This window comes from Rhea americana, unplaced genomic scaffold, assembly GCF_003343005.1.
Source record: "Rhea americana isolate MKP2758 unplaced genomic scaffold, rheAme1 scaffold_36, whole genome shotgun sequence".
NCBI classification, from domain to species: domain Eukaryota; kingdom Metazoa; phylum Chordata; class Aves; order Rheiformes; family Rheidae; genus Rhea; species Rhea americana.
In genome coordinates, this window is record NW_028186490.1 from 1,800,871 (window position 1) to 1,816,624 (window position 15,754).

The 15,754-nt window shown below is 40.7% G+C and overlaps 1 protein-coding gene across 1 annotated transcript; it reads right to left on the minus strand.

The window, feature by feature from the left end:
* Positions 1-342: 342 nt before the first annotated feature.
* On the minus strand, positions 343-15,137 carry AP3M1 (adaptor related protein complex 3 subunit mu 1). The gene is made up of 9 exons (XM_085312271.1): positions 15,021-15,137; positions 11,423-11,698; positions 10,530-10,701; positions 7,956-8,093; positions 5,877-5,962; positions 5,358-5,491; positions 4,492-4,699; positions 2,691-2,835; positions 343-1,413 (listed from the first exon to the last, which is right to left on the minus strand). Exons 2-9 carry the CDS (start codon positions 11,693-11,695, stop codon positions 1,313-1,315), a joined length of 1,257 nt encoding a protein of 418 aa, XP_085168397.1. The 5' UTR covers positions 11,696-11,698; positions 15,021-15,137; the 3' UTR covers positions 343-1,312.
* Between the last annotated feature and the right edge of the window lie 617 nt (positions 15,138-15,754).

The window sequence follows — 15,754 nt, forward strand, 5'->3', positions numbered from 1 at the left end:
TTCTGAATCTTGTTTATCTCAGTCTGCTATGTACAGGTACTGTGGGACACACATTAATTTACAGGGAGAGCAAGCTTATGCTAACGTATAAGAAGAACTTTGTCAGCTCTGCTTCATCACTGTTACAACTTCAGTGTGCAGACTGTGACTGTTCAATTGTCCTCTATGTAGAAAATCAAAGGGAACTTACCTACCATGCTGCTCTACTCTTTAAGTACTTGCGTAATGATCACGTTCAGTGACTGTGTAGCAAACAGCCGTCATATAACTGTGAACCAAACGTCTTTTGTGTACAAGAGCATTACAAATAGTTTACAATACTGGCAATGTCACAAGAGAAGATGAATTTGCAGTAGACTTCCCTTTATTTCATTACGGTAAAGCACACAACCATTAAATACATTTGACATTTCTACTGTGCTATCTAAAAGCTATGCTCCAATGTACACATGGCACAAATCTGGTGGCATCCACTTCAAACAAGTGGAACATCTGATTCAGAGCTCAGACTTCACATAAAAAATAGATCTTACTCTCTGCAACTGTATTCTTAAAAAGTGGTGAATATGATGACAAGATTGAATGGAAAGAAAGTGGACTACAGAAGTAACCACCCCCCGGATTTAATGCAGAATGTTATTTTTATCAGCTCATCTGCAGATGGCACAAATGAAAGCAGATTAAGGCAAATGCTTCTTAAGAAAGGTGGTTTCTTGTAAACAACAAGAAAAATATCTTTTTTTCCTCCTCCATCAGAAGCTCTTCCTCAGGAGTGACGTTTGCTATGTCCAGGGCCCTTTGGGAGCCCTGCCCATCACTCTGCTGTTCTCTGTTTCTGAAGGGATTGCATGATGCTTTGTGGAATACCAACTTGCAGCTGGCTATGAGAAGAGCTGAGCTTTCTCTGCAGGCTGTAGCAGCAAAATGTGCTACCGCAAGACTTTCCCAGTAGCCTTTCTGGCCTTTATAATGTGCTTGGCCTCTGGGCTTTGGTATCTGGTTTGGCAGTGTAGTGTTTGTGACATTTTGTGGATTACCTACATCTAGCTATTCACCAACACAACGATTCAGTAAAAAAGGGTGAAGGTGTATTAGAAAAAAAGGTACCTTATTTTAAAGCCGTATTAAGAAAAAATAAGCTACGCTTCCATTTTAAGACCTGCTCTGCACAATACTTTATCTCAAACTAATCAATGTCTATTAATTGGCACCTACTTAATAGCAACATAAGTCACTAAGCAGTCATTTATGTTTTTTTTTCTTTTTCTTTTTTTTTTTAAGGGGAATTTCCGCTTGGAAATAGAGCATCTTCTCATGTCCTGACTTGGAATTTTCCTGCTTTTGTAATATATTTGACACCTTTAAAAGGCTTGTATTTTTCTCCGTACATGTCCAGGCGATTTACTTTTAATCCTGGAAAACAAAAGCGAGAGTACAAAGTTAAAGGCAGAATACTAAAAATCTTGTCAGTCTTCTCCATTTTCTTCAAGTATGTTAAAAGCGGTTAGCAAGCTAGTTTGCTCTCCTCCTCCTTCATCAGTTCATCCATTTTGAGAGAGCAAAAGGGAGGGTTCTTGTCACCCAGTCCTTGCTGGCAGCCTGGGGGGGGGGGGAACAAGAACTCTTATCTGATCTACTCAATGAGTCAACATCCTCCTTCGCAGGGATGAAATGCTGAGCAAATGAGTTCATCCTGCACAGCTCGTGCACAGTACACTCTTGTTCTTACTAACATGGATGAAACATAGCAGAAATTTTAAAATTTTCCTCACTCTTTAAATTGTAATTTCAAGGACAAGCTCTGTTACTGTTTGGGAAATAACTGCAGCTATTAAATACCTAACAGATCCAGGTTGGCCCCCCGTTTTCTCATACATCTACTAACTTTGCCATCCAGTCATTTGGTTTACTATGTTTTGCTAAATTCAGACTGCTGGTTTGCAAGATGGCACTGCAGAATTCTGTTGTTATACTAGGCATTATTTTACTTAACAATATAGTCTAGGATGCAAAAGAATGACATCCTGGTACCAACCTGGACAGATACCACATGCACTACCACTGGTTCTCACCTACTGCCTAGTCATCCTCCTTTCATCCAAATCTGAGTCTTTGCTATATGGGGTATACTCTCTTAAGGCCTTAATTCTGCAAAGACTTTAGAAAGATTTTGCGCACAGACTGCTCATGTGATTTAAGTGTTTGCTGACTGAGGCCTTGTTTTAAACTTACTTTTGCACCTACCCTATAGCCTTCATGCTGATTACACATGCAGATTATTTTGAAGATGGAAAACACAAAAGGAAAAAATAAAGGGGCACTATAATAGAGCTTACTGACCAGCAGAAATGGCTTTAGTGGTACAAGGCTAGAGAAAATCAGCAGTATGCTATATCATCATTCTTCACTAAAAAGAAATTGTGTATTTTTAATGAACAAGTCAAAACAATTTCATTCATTCTTCTCTACACTTTTTAACAGTTTTTCTTGGGCAAACCAATTGGCAACACCTAATTTTCTGCCAGCAGGGTTAACTGCCAGGTTTAGATTAACCAGACTTCACCTGTTTGGACCAAGTCTAAGCTAACTTCAGTTCAGCACCTCTGACTGAAAGACTACCAACAGGAAGGCTCCATTTCCTATTTTTCCATTTGTTCCACAAGCATTGATTTCTCTTAACACTCACTCACCGGAAATTGCAAGCTGCTGTATCTTAAACTGGATATTTAAGCTTGGATTCTCCTCTGGCTTGGGGGCTCCAGACTGTAGGTTCACGATGCCCTTTAGATTTGGTAGCTTTTGAGGGGTAATTTTGCCCACATCCCATGTTAACACCTTGTCAGGAAAGAGAAAATAGTAGCAGTAACATTTTAGTAACCTCTCTACGAGACCAAGTTCAGGTCAAGCCTAGCAGCCCTGAGAATAACTCCCCTGGTTGCCGAGCTGGCATGGTTAGGGCTCCCGCAGGTGCGCTGGCTTCTCTTCCCCAGCCTGCCTTTTGCCCCATCAGGGTTCCTGAGTTGGGCTGTGCACTTAATAGAGCTCGTCCCCTTAGAACTAATGGCTGACCTCACTGTCGGTCTGGGCCACGCAGGTCTAAACAGGGAGCGTAAAGGCAGCAGATATTTAAGCATGGAAAGGAGCAGGTGCTTAGCAAAAGATGTTTAAGATAAAGTAACTCTTCTAAGAGATATTTTTTCCCATTGATTCCTACACTTTAAAGCAGGTACACGTGACAAAGTTGGTCCTTCACTCACCCACAAGTGGTTGTTTTTTTTTTTCTTTTTTTTTTCCCACCATCTTTCTTGTCGTATACAAAAAAAATTGCTAAATGCACAAAAAATGATTTTTTTCCCTACTTCTAGAAGCAACGTTTTGCAGTTACCATCCAACTGTATAGTAAATTCAAAGCAACGTGCCCAGAATTTCTGTAGAGCCGAGAGAGGCTCCACCGTGTTGCTGAGGTGCATAACGGTTTGGGTTTAAGCTAAACAAGTTAGACATCTCCTCAGTACAGCAGTAGTAAGAGCTATTTTAGAACTGAGCCTTGTCACAGCTTATCACAGATCAGTTTAAGAAGAAAAACAAGACTAAGTTCTGGAAAAGGGGGCAAAATGCAAGTAGAGGGAGAAGTTAATTTCAGGGAATATCAGGAGTACAACAATCCACTTAGAGTTATCCCAACTCCTGAGGAAAAAAAACAATAAAATTTATTTCTGTCAGTTATGACTCCCTGTCTTTTCTCTCTTTGCAGAGAGGAAAGGTGACTTCAAGGTGGTTTGTTTTTTAAAAAGATTGGTGTCTGTTGCTTCTAAAACCGAATGTTATTTGGAGAGCTTTCACCTCCAATTCAAGTGCTGACTGAGAAATTCCAAGAGCAGCAGAAAACTCAGAACAGGGTGTTTGTTAAGAGCCAGCAGAATGGTTTGGCTCAGACTGTGTTCCAGCCAAATGGTTCCTCGGGACTAAAAAGCTTCAGGAATTTCAGGAAATTTAGATTTCAAACCACAACTGAGAAGCAAGAAAGCAGGACTCTAAGACAGAGATTTTCAGACTTTTTGTTTTCCATTTTTCCTCCTGTATGTCTTCAGGCAGATCTTTTGGGAGAGATTTGCATCTCCTGCTTCCTGTTTTTCCAACTACTTATTTTCAAGTCTGCAGCATTTTCTCCAGATAAATTTGTTTTAAAGGGTGTAGATTGCAGTATGTACCACAGCTGAAACCACCTGCAAAATACTGCTGCATCTATTAAAGAAAAAAAAATGGGAGTGAAGGTGCAGGAGAGAAGAGATGAAGGAGACAGGGAAGTGGCGTGCAGAATGATATAATGAGAAATCACATCTGGTCTTAGGATTGAAAGTAGTGAATTTTAAAAAGAAAGTTTTAATTCATGAACATATGCTGAAGGAAGGTGTTCCAGTACTCTGCAATATGTATAACTTGCTCTACTGTTGCCTTAGATATTTAAATAAATAAAAATACAAGACTTACTTTAGTAACTGGGTCGAACGTATAGCTGCCTTGCGTAGAAGTGAGGTTCATGTTAAGTACTGCCTTTGGCATGTGAACTGTCATGACAACTCCTTCTACTGTTTTCCCCATATTCTGTTTTGGTCCAATGGTAACGTCAAATCTTCCCGAAGAACTATTCTCCTTAAAACTGATCATGTGTTTTACATATACAGGAATTGCCACCAAGCTGAAGAAAGAAGACAGTAGTTGCATGCATCCTGGTTACTTATTCATTGGAGAAAATGAAGCTCTTTTTCATAAACAGACCTTATATTTCTGGCAAGTGTAAGTTAGAACCAATTTCTTTCAAGCAAGAAGTGATACTCAGCTCTTCAACATCATTGTTGAAATGATTTTTATTAATGGGCAATCATTTACGGAAAAAAACAAATTCTTCCAAACTACTTTTCCTAATCTCTTTCCTTCCACTTTTTTTTTTGAAGTAATCTCACTTCTCAAAACAGCCATCAGTCAAATGAGATTTAGTTTGCAGATATTTGGGACTTAGGCTTTTTTTGCTTTGTTGTTTTTATGAAGTTTAGGATCTCTGTAGATACAGAAACTTAATCACAAAGATCATCAGCAGTTATCAATTACCAGGACTGAAGAGCCCTATATTCCTATCACATGTGATTTATGCCACTGAACAGTGATTGTTTATTAGCAACAGCTCTGCTGAAAAACCTTTTCTTGTTTTAGTATGGACAGAGCATCAGATTAGACAGAGAACATGCATTTTAGCAATAATGCAAATTCCCCCTGTAACAAGGGAAAAGCTGCAGTTACCCATATGGAAAATATTAAATGGTGTAATTAAAGAACTAGCATGTCTAAACCAAACGTACTTCTGTGAGCTGACACGGTAGGAGATCAATCTGAAATTCCCATCAGGAGGAATAAACGAAAGGACTCTTTCAGACTCCCAGCGTTTGAACCGAATGCATGGATGGAAGCTGACATCATCCAGCAGCCTTGGGTTCTGTAAGAAGTAGCAAAGTGGTAAGTGAAAGCTCATAAAGTGTCAGCAGTTTGAACTAGACTACTAAACTCTATACCTTTCCTATTTCTTATACTCCTAAGTATTTTTCCTGACCATTATTAGAGACATGTTACTCAGCTACATGGATTTCTGGTGCGACCTTGTACCACAGTTCCTGTATTTTCACGTACAGACAAAAGTCATTCCAACTACTGAACAGGTAGCAATTTTTACAGTAGAAGGCAAAGCCTGATACATCATTTTTCACGCATCTATCATGAAGCAGTTGTTGAATACAACAATTATTTTACAGTTATTTAAATCAAATCATTAAGCAAAATATACCCAGAGCAATTAAAATTGCCAAATACACTGCTAAATTTACCATGAAAGAAAGAGAAAGATCTGGCATTCCTGAGAGCTTAATGCACGAATCAATAACACCTTGGATTTCTGCAAAGACTGTAGAACCTGGGACAGAAAAAAAAAAGACAGATACTTATCAAGGGCATAACAAATGTTGTGAGGTGCAGCTAGAGGGCACAGACACCATTTGCACAGCACTCAACAACATGCCAAGCACAGATAGAAAAGGTCATTCCAGTTACCTGTGGTCTAGGCTGCTTGCTAAAACACGTGAATTAGAGCAAACAGCTTGTCCCAGATCAGTAAATTATACTTGTGCAAGCTGATACCCAGAATTTGTTCTGCATGTGCTCAAACTGGTTCCCAGCAATGAGCAGATAAGAATTTCAGAATATGCAAGCTCTGAATTTTCTTTCCTTTCAACCCTATCCTCTGTCTCCAGAAAACTAGCCAGTTGTGTAGTGGTCCCAGGAAGCTGAAGCACATCAAAGCAGTCAACACCACATACAGTAAGTTTGTGCTATGTAGCTCAGGATCTTGTTATCCTTGGTTTCCACAGCTGGAGTGTGGCTTATTTTTTAGTAGGATTAAATACTCATTTAGATGTTAAATAAATCTATGGTCAAAAAAACAAAAGCAGGATTACTAGGTGCCTTACCCAGGAAAGGATCATTTCCTTAAATACCTAATAAGGGCAGAAAGGCATGAGCAGGACTCTGGGCTAATTAGCCCTACAAGTAAAGGCTGTTAGAAGTAGAAACTATTGCTGACCCAGTTAAAGGGAGGGAGAAACTGTGGGTTAATACCTCCCCTGAAAAGAAGTGATCCTGTTTCAGATTAATGCATATAACCATATGCCTATGAAACAAGATAACATCTACTCTAGGGAAACAATCTTACTACTGCTTAGTCCTAACGAATGTTAGGAAAGAAGATTCCTGCGCTGCAAGTCCTCGAGGAATTAGAGGAGAAAAGAGTAGTTACGATTACAGCAGTGGGTCCTCAGTAGATTTAAATAATCTCAGTGGACTCACACTCTAACTAGGGTTGAAATACATACAGAAATACACGTAGCGTCTTGATTATAACTCCTCAGACTAGGCATGCATACTGCTAATACAGCCATTGGGGTATACAGGCTGTGATCCCCACTGCCTTTTAGTCTCATGACTGAGCATGAGAGTTGCACAATGGCCATTTATGACTCCAGTATGATTATAACTGAAGTGTGTGTTGAATGGGTGTACGGGGACAAGAAAACATTGACTACTGTTACAAACAGCAGCACTGAATTAAGAAATCAGAGATTTAACCCCCTCTCTGCTCCCACAAACTGGTATCATACAATCTTCAGCTTTAATAGCCAATGGGCCCTGCTAATGAACAGAACAGCAGACACTTGTGTACAGCCCAACAGTTTTCTTTTTGGATCAGCCTTTTTTCCATTTCCTGGCACTGGCAACATTTACACAAAAGTTAGCAGATTCCTCTTCAGAGCTAAATTTCATATTAAAGATTTTTGTATTTGAAGATATCATTTTTCTAAGTTATTTACAGAAAAGAAATGAGTATTGTTATGCTTCATAACATTTAGCTCCAGTTTATATATAAGGAAAACAATACCATCTGGCTATTTTGCAGCAAGTTTTGTCTTGCTATCAGAAGACAGCTAATGACTGCTTTTGTCTTGTTCAGTTGAGGGCCTATGAGGACCTACCATAGACTGTTGGCAAGAACAAGGGAGATAATTTTGTCATCATGTTGGCTTTAAATATTTTTTTCTATTTGTATCTCCTAAGAGATAATCATTATACAAACAAACTATCTACGTACAGAATATTTCTTGTAGGTGTACAGCACGTTCTTTAAGCAGCCTAGTTGCTCTAATATGCAATAATAGCACGTTGCTATTATAAAATGCACTACAAAATATATTTGGGCATGTTATTTTAAATGGGCTATGTATTTTTATTTAATATATGGATATATTATATAGAACATACAAATAAATGCAGAAAAGTGGGCTGTATTCTCTCTAAACATCAGTGGCTAAATACAAAAACAAAACAAACAGGTAAGAGTTCACATGTCATCTTACCTGATTTGTCTATAATTGCATCAATTTCTTCAATGACATCAAAATAGGCTTCGTTGTTTGTGTATTTTACCCCTGCTCTGCGCCAGGGAATGTTGGACAGCTGCCCAGTGGGAAGTGTGTCACCCACATTACTACTGCCTTAAAAATGAGAAGAAGCTCATAGAATCAGTAAGTAATTACAAGAGCATTCCAGCTATCACAGTTATGAATCAAAAGCAGAATTTGACCCTAAGAACTGCAAACTAAAACCTGAACCACTAAAATTTCATTCATTATATGATTTGAATTAACTTCAAGTATGTGTCCAGACTTACAGCTTTGAGACTGTATACTTTGCACAAAATACAAGGCTCAAGTCAGCAAAAGGTTTGAGTGGGAGTAGATGAGGGGCTAGCTTCCCCAAAGCATTCAAATGCTACAATTCAAGACATTGCAGCTCCTTGTGAGGGCCCTGAGCACTGTCCCCCCCCCCCCCCTTCCAGGATTTTAGCTGACTGCCTTCAGGGCAAGTTTGCAGATAAGAACTATTATGAAAAAAAACATGGAATAAGCCTTAGTGGGGGCTCCCTCCCCCCTTCACTTGGGAGCTCTTGCCTTTGATGCTCATCTGAGCTACCCTGCAGGATGTGACAATCATGTCTGTGCCAAACCACGTACCCCACTGATTCAGATCCTCACCCGTGGACTTGACCTTCCAGCCTGGTGATCACTGGACTGCGGCTCACTCTGCTTACCGCCTCCAGCCCTGATCCTCACCCTGACTTGCTGGCTCCATTCCCTTGCTGCTTGTTAGCAAGGCCACTGCCCTGCCTGCCTTGCACTCACAGTCAGCTCCCAGTTCTTCTCCCCTTGCAGCACAGCCTGCCCATGCTGCTACCGAGCACTCCTACTCCTGGCTCTTAAAATAGCACCTGCAGCCTCACACCAGTAGATAAATAAAATTTGGTTCTCCCAAAGAATAAGATAAATATCACCCAATGTGAGTAAAGGGCTTCCTGAGCCACCTAGTAATAAAGTAGAATGATGGTTCTTTAAAATGGAAAACAAATCATATTTCTTCTAGGGATTAAGTAACTGATCTTGAACTCCCAGTATAGTGGAAACAGCTCCCTCCGCTACGCACCGTCATCCGCACCAGCCTATAGCTCAGTATGAGCATGGTGGTGCGCTCTGCAGAGCAAGACAGCTTCACTGGGAGAGGCAGGGGCAAACGGGCATCACTTCTACATAACTTGTGGCTACACCCTCTTCTAGGAGCCAGAAAATTAATGGTAAAATAAACCTCACTAAAAATACCTTTACTAAACCCGGCCTCAGTGCTGTGGTGGTGGTGGTGGTGGTGGTGGTGTGAAGGGCAACGACCTCCCCCCTCTAGCTGCCTTTCTGGAGGGAGCAGCTGCCATGGCTGTGCCCTTCACTGCCTTGCTGGGAGCAGCAGGCACGTGTGAGCTGGACTCTGCTGCCAGGCCAGGCAGGTGGGAGAGCTCTCAGCCTGCGGGTTCCCACCGGCTCAGGGCTAAGCTGCTGACTTGGACAAGACGCAGGTTGTCCCAGGCAGGCACTTTATGCTCCCAGGGATTTCTAATGAGGCTTTAGGTGCCTGTGTGGCAAAACAAGAGGATTTGAGGCTGCAGCCCTTGGCTGAGGCATCTTAATTCCCCTTACAGTGCTGCATCTGGTCCGTTAATGACGCAGATGTTTTCCAGGAGTGTAACTACTGCCATCCAAGCCCCCATTTTTCCCCAAACCAGAAATAAAACCTGCTGAGACTTACATACAAAAACCAGGACACCTGGGTTACCCCAAAGACCAGCTCTTCTGAGCAATACCTCTGTGTTCCCTGCAGCCCACCTACTACTCATTTCTAACACAATGTACAGACAAATGTTTTGCTGTCTTGACCCCACGTGACACCTCACGGCTCACCTACCTCGCGTCCGCTTGCCAGACAAGCAGATTCCACCAGCTCAGCTGACAACCACGTGGCTCTGTCCGTGCGAGAAGTACCCGTTTACGACTGCCTGAATCCAGCTCCAAATGTGATGGATGCTGATGGTAGCAGGGTGTGTGTGTGTGTGTGTGTGTGTGGAGGAGGGAGAGCAGAGTGGCTATTTGCTTCTCTTCACACTATTTGTTCCCAGTCAGCAAAGATTTATTGGGCTATTATTAGGTATCTGTTACTTATCTTTATATAATAATTTCGTATAGCATGCATAACCTTCTCCAGTGCCTCTGAGTTATTCAAGACTTGGGTTAGCTCTGTAGCAATCCCAGAGCACCTGTCTCCAGTATGCGCTGCCTGAGCTGGATCCTGCTACTCCTGAGGGACTTCAGCAGCTGTGGCTGGACCACCAGATACTACCACTGAGGATATCAAAGGGGCCCAGCCTAAACTGCAAATACAGAGTGAGTTGCCTTTATTCAGCTCTTAATTATGGGAAGTGGAAGGACCATGGCCTTACCTTACAAATTCAAGCCAATATGGTATTACTTTTTAATTAAAAAGCACAATGGGGGTGATGGGGGTTGGTTTTTAAGCAGTCAGTTAACTCTGAACATTATTGACGTTCATACCTGTGATGGAGTTGACAACGGAGCGCAAAATTGTGGGAGGCTTAATCAGCTCCTTCAGTATGTTGGATTCTGTTGCCAGTGGAAAGCCATTGTCTAACATTTCTTCTAGAAGCTCATACACAATAACTACATTGTCCTTAATTGCAGTCTCAGAACATTCGCCAAAGTAATCCTAAACAAATCAGAGATTACAAAGGGGAGGACTTTTATTCCTGTTAAAATGTTTTTTTTTTTTTTAATGCTTACAGAAACCCTCTAACATATCATTGAATTTCAGAGCTGAAAATGACTAGCTACTTCTACAGCCTGATTGCATCACACGATAAGGTTGCATTTACTATGTAATTAGAAACAAAGATAGTGTGAACAATGAAATTAATGCAGTCTAGTTCACAATGGACTTGTGTCCTAGGGCTTCTCCCACTTGTGAACATTAACACATCTTCAGTCAGAAGAGCGCTATGAAATATGGGAAAATATCTTTTGGTAACACCCAATCTTCACTGAGGTTCTTTTATTTACAGTATCTGTCAGATAGGTTGAAAATTGACTCACACTTACTATCCCTTCTCTCCCTACAGACTGCTTCATGACTGCATGCTAATTCAGTTCATCAATACAACACAAACACTATAAAAGCTTATAGAAACAAGGGAGCTTTTATAGACTGGCATTTGGGCTCTAGTGCATTTGCACTGGTATTTGTAAATCAAATGAATACAGAAGACAAACCTTCTTTTCCTTTGTACTTTATAAATCAGCACTTGACTTAAAAATTGCCAAAGGGAAAGTCATAATAGGAGGGTTTATTGCCTTTCTTTTAAAAGAAAGAAGTTTACATAAAAACTCCCTTGGAATTATTTCAATCTTAAAATTACTTAATAGTGACACACCTGGAAAGTATCTGCTACTCGGTGAAGAAATTCAATTACAAAAAGTGGTGGCACTTCTGTCTGTATGACAGACACAAAGAAGATTTTATCCCGATAGATGCTGATGAGGTAGTGATGTGGTGTTGAGATGACAGGAGGCACATTTTCAACATCAACTGCTTTCTCCTGAGCTTCAAAGAAATAATCACACACAGATTGGCTCACAACACTCTTCCAGTGCTTCTCCAAGAATATATCACCAGAACAGTTTATAAGAAACAGACTGTGGATCATTTTCTGTTGGAAACACATTTGAACAAGTTAAAACAAACAAAGGGATTTGAGAATTGACATTTTTTCTTCCCCAGGTCCCCTTTGTTTTAATGGTTATTCTTTATTAACATTCACTGTAAACAAACTTAAAGAAAAGATACTGCTTTATTGCTGTTTTTTAAAATGGTGATTTCTTTACTTACAGGAATGTTACACCACAAAATAACTCAAAGGGACTTAAGGGACTAATATATATCATAATTTATGCAAGAAGCTAGCACCCTCGATTTCTACTTTCATCCCTATCTGGCATTTGAGACAGGCTGATTCTCACCGGTCGGCACCCACTTTGACATGTTGTTTGATAACAGGAATGGCTATCCTATGCACGAAGTTTCCTACTTTTCTTGCAACAGAGGAGTTTGCACAACATTTACACACATAACTGAGCACTGATGTCTCTTAAAGATAAATATCCTCAGTTTGTCATTTTCAGCTTCCAAACTATAAAAGTGTTTCTTATTTGCTAGCCTATTAGTTTTTTAGCTTTAACCTATGCCCTTGGATAATGAGTTGGAATTCACCAGCATTACACAAACTCGTAAGTTTATAGCTGGTTTAATTAAATTACCTCAAACATATTTTTTGAAAAAAAAGCCTGTAAAATATATCTTACATCTAATACTAAATCTCTCATGAAACAGGAAAGTATTAGCTCCAAAGAATATAATCCCTTTATTCTTGTATCTTTCAGGATTTATAAACAACATCTCTCAGCCTCTGACACTTCATTTTATTCATGGGAAAAGAAGCTTATCTACCTTTTTAAAAAAACGAATTCCTAGTCCATTTTTCAACTTTCAATGAAACAGTAGCTGAACGAAGAAGTGAATAAATTATTTTCTTCACTTCTATAGAACAGATAAATGCTATCAGACTTCAGCTTAGCTCTTCAACCTTTAAATGAGGCAAGAATAATGCTTAGCTTGACCTGCAGTATAACTGTCCTCTGACAAAAATTAAGGTCTGCATTTAAATTCAAACTTAGAAAACAAAACAAACCAAGTATAACAAAGCACAGGCTCCTGGAACGAGCTGCAATTAACCCATTACTCATTCATTCTTGTGCCTTCCAGGTATTGACAGTAACATGCCCATGGCTCTGTAGTTCACTATATTAGGAAACTGGTCCATTCAAACTGATCCAGAAAAAAAGTTTTCAGTCAGATCAGGTTCCTGATCCAGGTCATTGCATTGCTAGAAAGTGAAAAGAGCATATACTAGTAACTGGAAGTTCATCTGGCCTTTGGAGGAACTCAGTTGTGACCGGAAAGAGACAGAACAGTTACTGTATGTCAGCACCTTTGGCACTGGGGACAGGAAGACCACCACCAATTCTGCCAGACTAGGAGAAGCCAAACATATCTACCAAAACCTACCGTAGTTTTCACTCATCTCAGAATCATGCCAAAAAAATGGAGATAAGCTTTGCTCCTTAGCTCATTAACTGGCATAGAAACACAGAAACAGCACAGAAGCATCTAGATGTGAATGGCCCAGAGAGTTTTTAAAGGAGTCGAACACTGCATGCCATAGCACTAGGAAAAACCCATAGCTCCAAGAGTGGACTCCTGTTGCTGTGTCTAGAGCTCAACTATGCAATGTACTGGGTTAACCTTCCAACTCACCTGTAATACTGAAAAACCGTCTGGGCCCAGCAATTGACAATACAAAAGTCTGTCTTCCAAAGCTCACTTGAAAGGGTGAGAAACGAGTAATAAAGAAGACAGCTACCATGCTATTCCCCTCCATTGAAGACTGTGGAGGTGGGAGGGAGTCAAGATGCAGCTTTTCAAGTTCTATTCTCTATTTGCTCTTCCGCATGCCGGATACAAACACGCTCATCTTCACTGCAACCTTACCATGTCTTAGATACCTCCTATAGTCTTTGCAGGTAGATACACAAAGAGCAATAGTCAATACATGGATAGAAAGATCCTATTAAGCCAACATAGTACATAACAGGAGTTTAATTTGGAAACTATAACTGTCAGTTTGCTTAGGTGTGGGAAAGGAGATGAATCTATAAACTAGCACTACTGAGAGTTTCCACTATACCTCTCATGGTTCAAATTTTCTCTCTCTCTTTTTTTTTTAAGGGGAAGAAAAGCAGACAATTTTTATACTGTAAGCACAGCATTCTTATAAAGGAGCCTTGACAACAATTGCTTTAATCCAGTTTAACCAAATGTGTTCTGAGTTTAGCCAGCGCTGAACATTAAACCCCTCCAAAATCTCCTGGATAGTCACACAACAGTGGAAAGTATAAGCAACCACTGAATGTCAGTATTGTTCCACATCAAGGCAGCCCAAACATATGAAGGTGATCAGCTATAAAGCTCAGAATAGTTCTCTGTACATTTTAATATGGATACAATAGCACATCTGTTAACAGAGATAAAGTCCAGTTCCCAGTAAATGCATGCAGAGCTGCATAGAAGAGTTCCAGTATCAGCAGTGCTAGGGCTGGCTGCACTGGTAAGACTCCCATTTACAGAAGACTTGATCTACGGATCACTGTGAAGAAACAAGGCTGGACTTTGGGCAGCTGTGGATGCTACACTGGTGAAGTCTCCCTGGGATGTGTTACAGAGCGCTTTTAAGCCCTAGCAGTTGTTCTGCTGTTCAAGCTTACACAGATTATACTGATCACGAACTATTGCATTTGTTACTATATACTTAAACAAACACGGCAGTCCAGCATGCCAACAGAATTGCTAACTAAATACAGTCACCTACTTACTTACACTGTGATCACTGCAAGCTCTCCTGCTAGATGAAATGACTGTGTCAGCATAGCCACTTCTTTTGCCAGAAATCCCACTTATGCCATTAGACTATGACTTGATTTGCAGCAGAAGGGCCCGGGTAGCCAGGAAGGGCGGCAGCACTCGACCGCTGCGCCTATCTGCTCATTTGTGTTCTTGCCCCATCAGCCCAGATACCAGTTGTGTTCGTATGAGAGTTAGTGCTGCCACGTGGTAAACTGGAATAACAAATGGATCCAGGGGACTATGCTTGGCAGATTACAGCTTTACAGTATCTGTGGAATGCTGAGCAGTAAAAACCCACCTAGCAGCCTACCATACCTCTGGCAGTTTTTACAGGATTTCGCATTATGCATTATTACTTTACTTCAGGCACAAAAATTCCTTTCAAAACCTCACACGTGCTCATTTCCTCTTTCACAAGTTCCAGCAGCACGCTGCTAAGAAATGTGAACTGAAGCACTCTGGAAAGATGGAAGCTCCCTGTACAGACCAAGCACACAGCAGGCAGTGCTCACCTTGATACCAACCAGCACAAGGCCTGCCCCATCGGAAACCGGGCAGCTCAGCTTGATCGCTTCTCTCTGCCACTGCTGACGACAGAGAAGCTCTAGCAGTGGTGGAAGTACCAATCTGTTAGGTGCAAGCACAAGACCAATTCATTTGATTTATCCCACACAGAATGATTGAGGCTGGCAGGGTCTTCTGGAGATTATCTAGTCCACCCCCCCTCCCAACTCAAGCAGGGTCACCTAGAACACACTACCCAGGATTGATCCAGACAGCTCATAGAAGAGCTAGAAATTTTTAGCTAAAGTGTCTTCAATATGCTGATTCCAATTCTGTATGTTTTCTTTTTATTTTGGAAATGTTTGAAATCTGGATATTGCAATTTCGCTGTTTTCTCTTTCTCTTGGCAAGGAAACATCTGGACTGAAGTCACAGCAAGTTCACAAGACAAAGCAGAACTCATTGGTTAAAGGGAGAGTCTATGCTCATGGAAACAACACTGACAGCATATGCTTGTCCTCAACTACAATTAGGTACTCTAAAATTTAATTAATGTAGAGATACTCTTGCCAGCTGCTTTTCCGTAACTGAGCTGAGTTACAGTCAAAGCTCTGAAAACTAGGTAGTAAGGAATTAATCACCGGCCTCTGCAACGCCCTTTAGAGCTAGTAATAATTACTGAGAATGTCTCAATACGGGATGTGCTGTAACAGGTAATCCCAGAAAAGTCTGAACATACTAT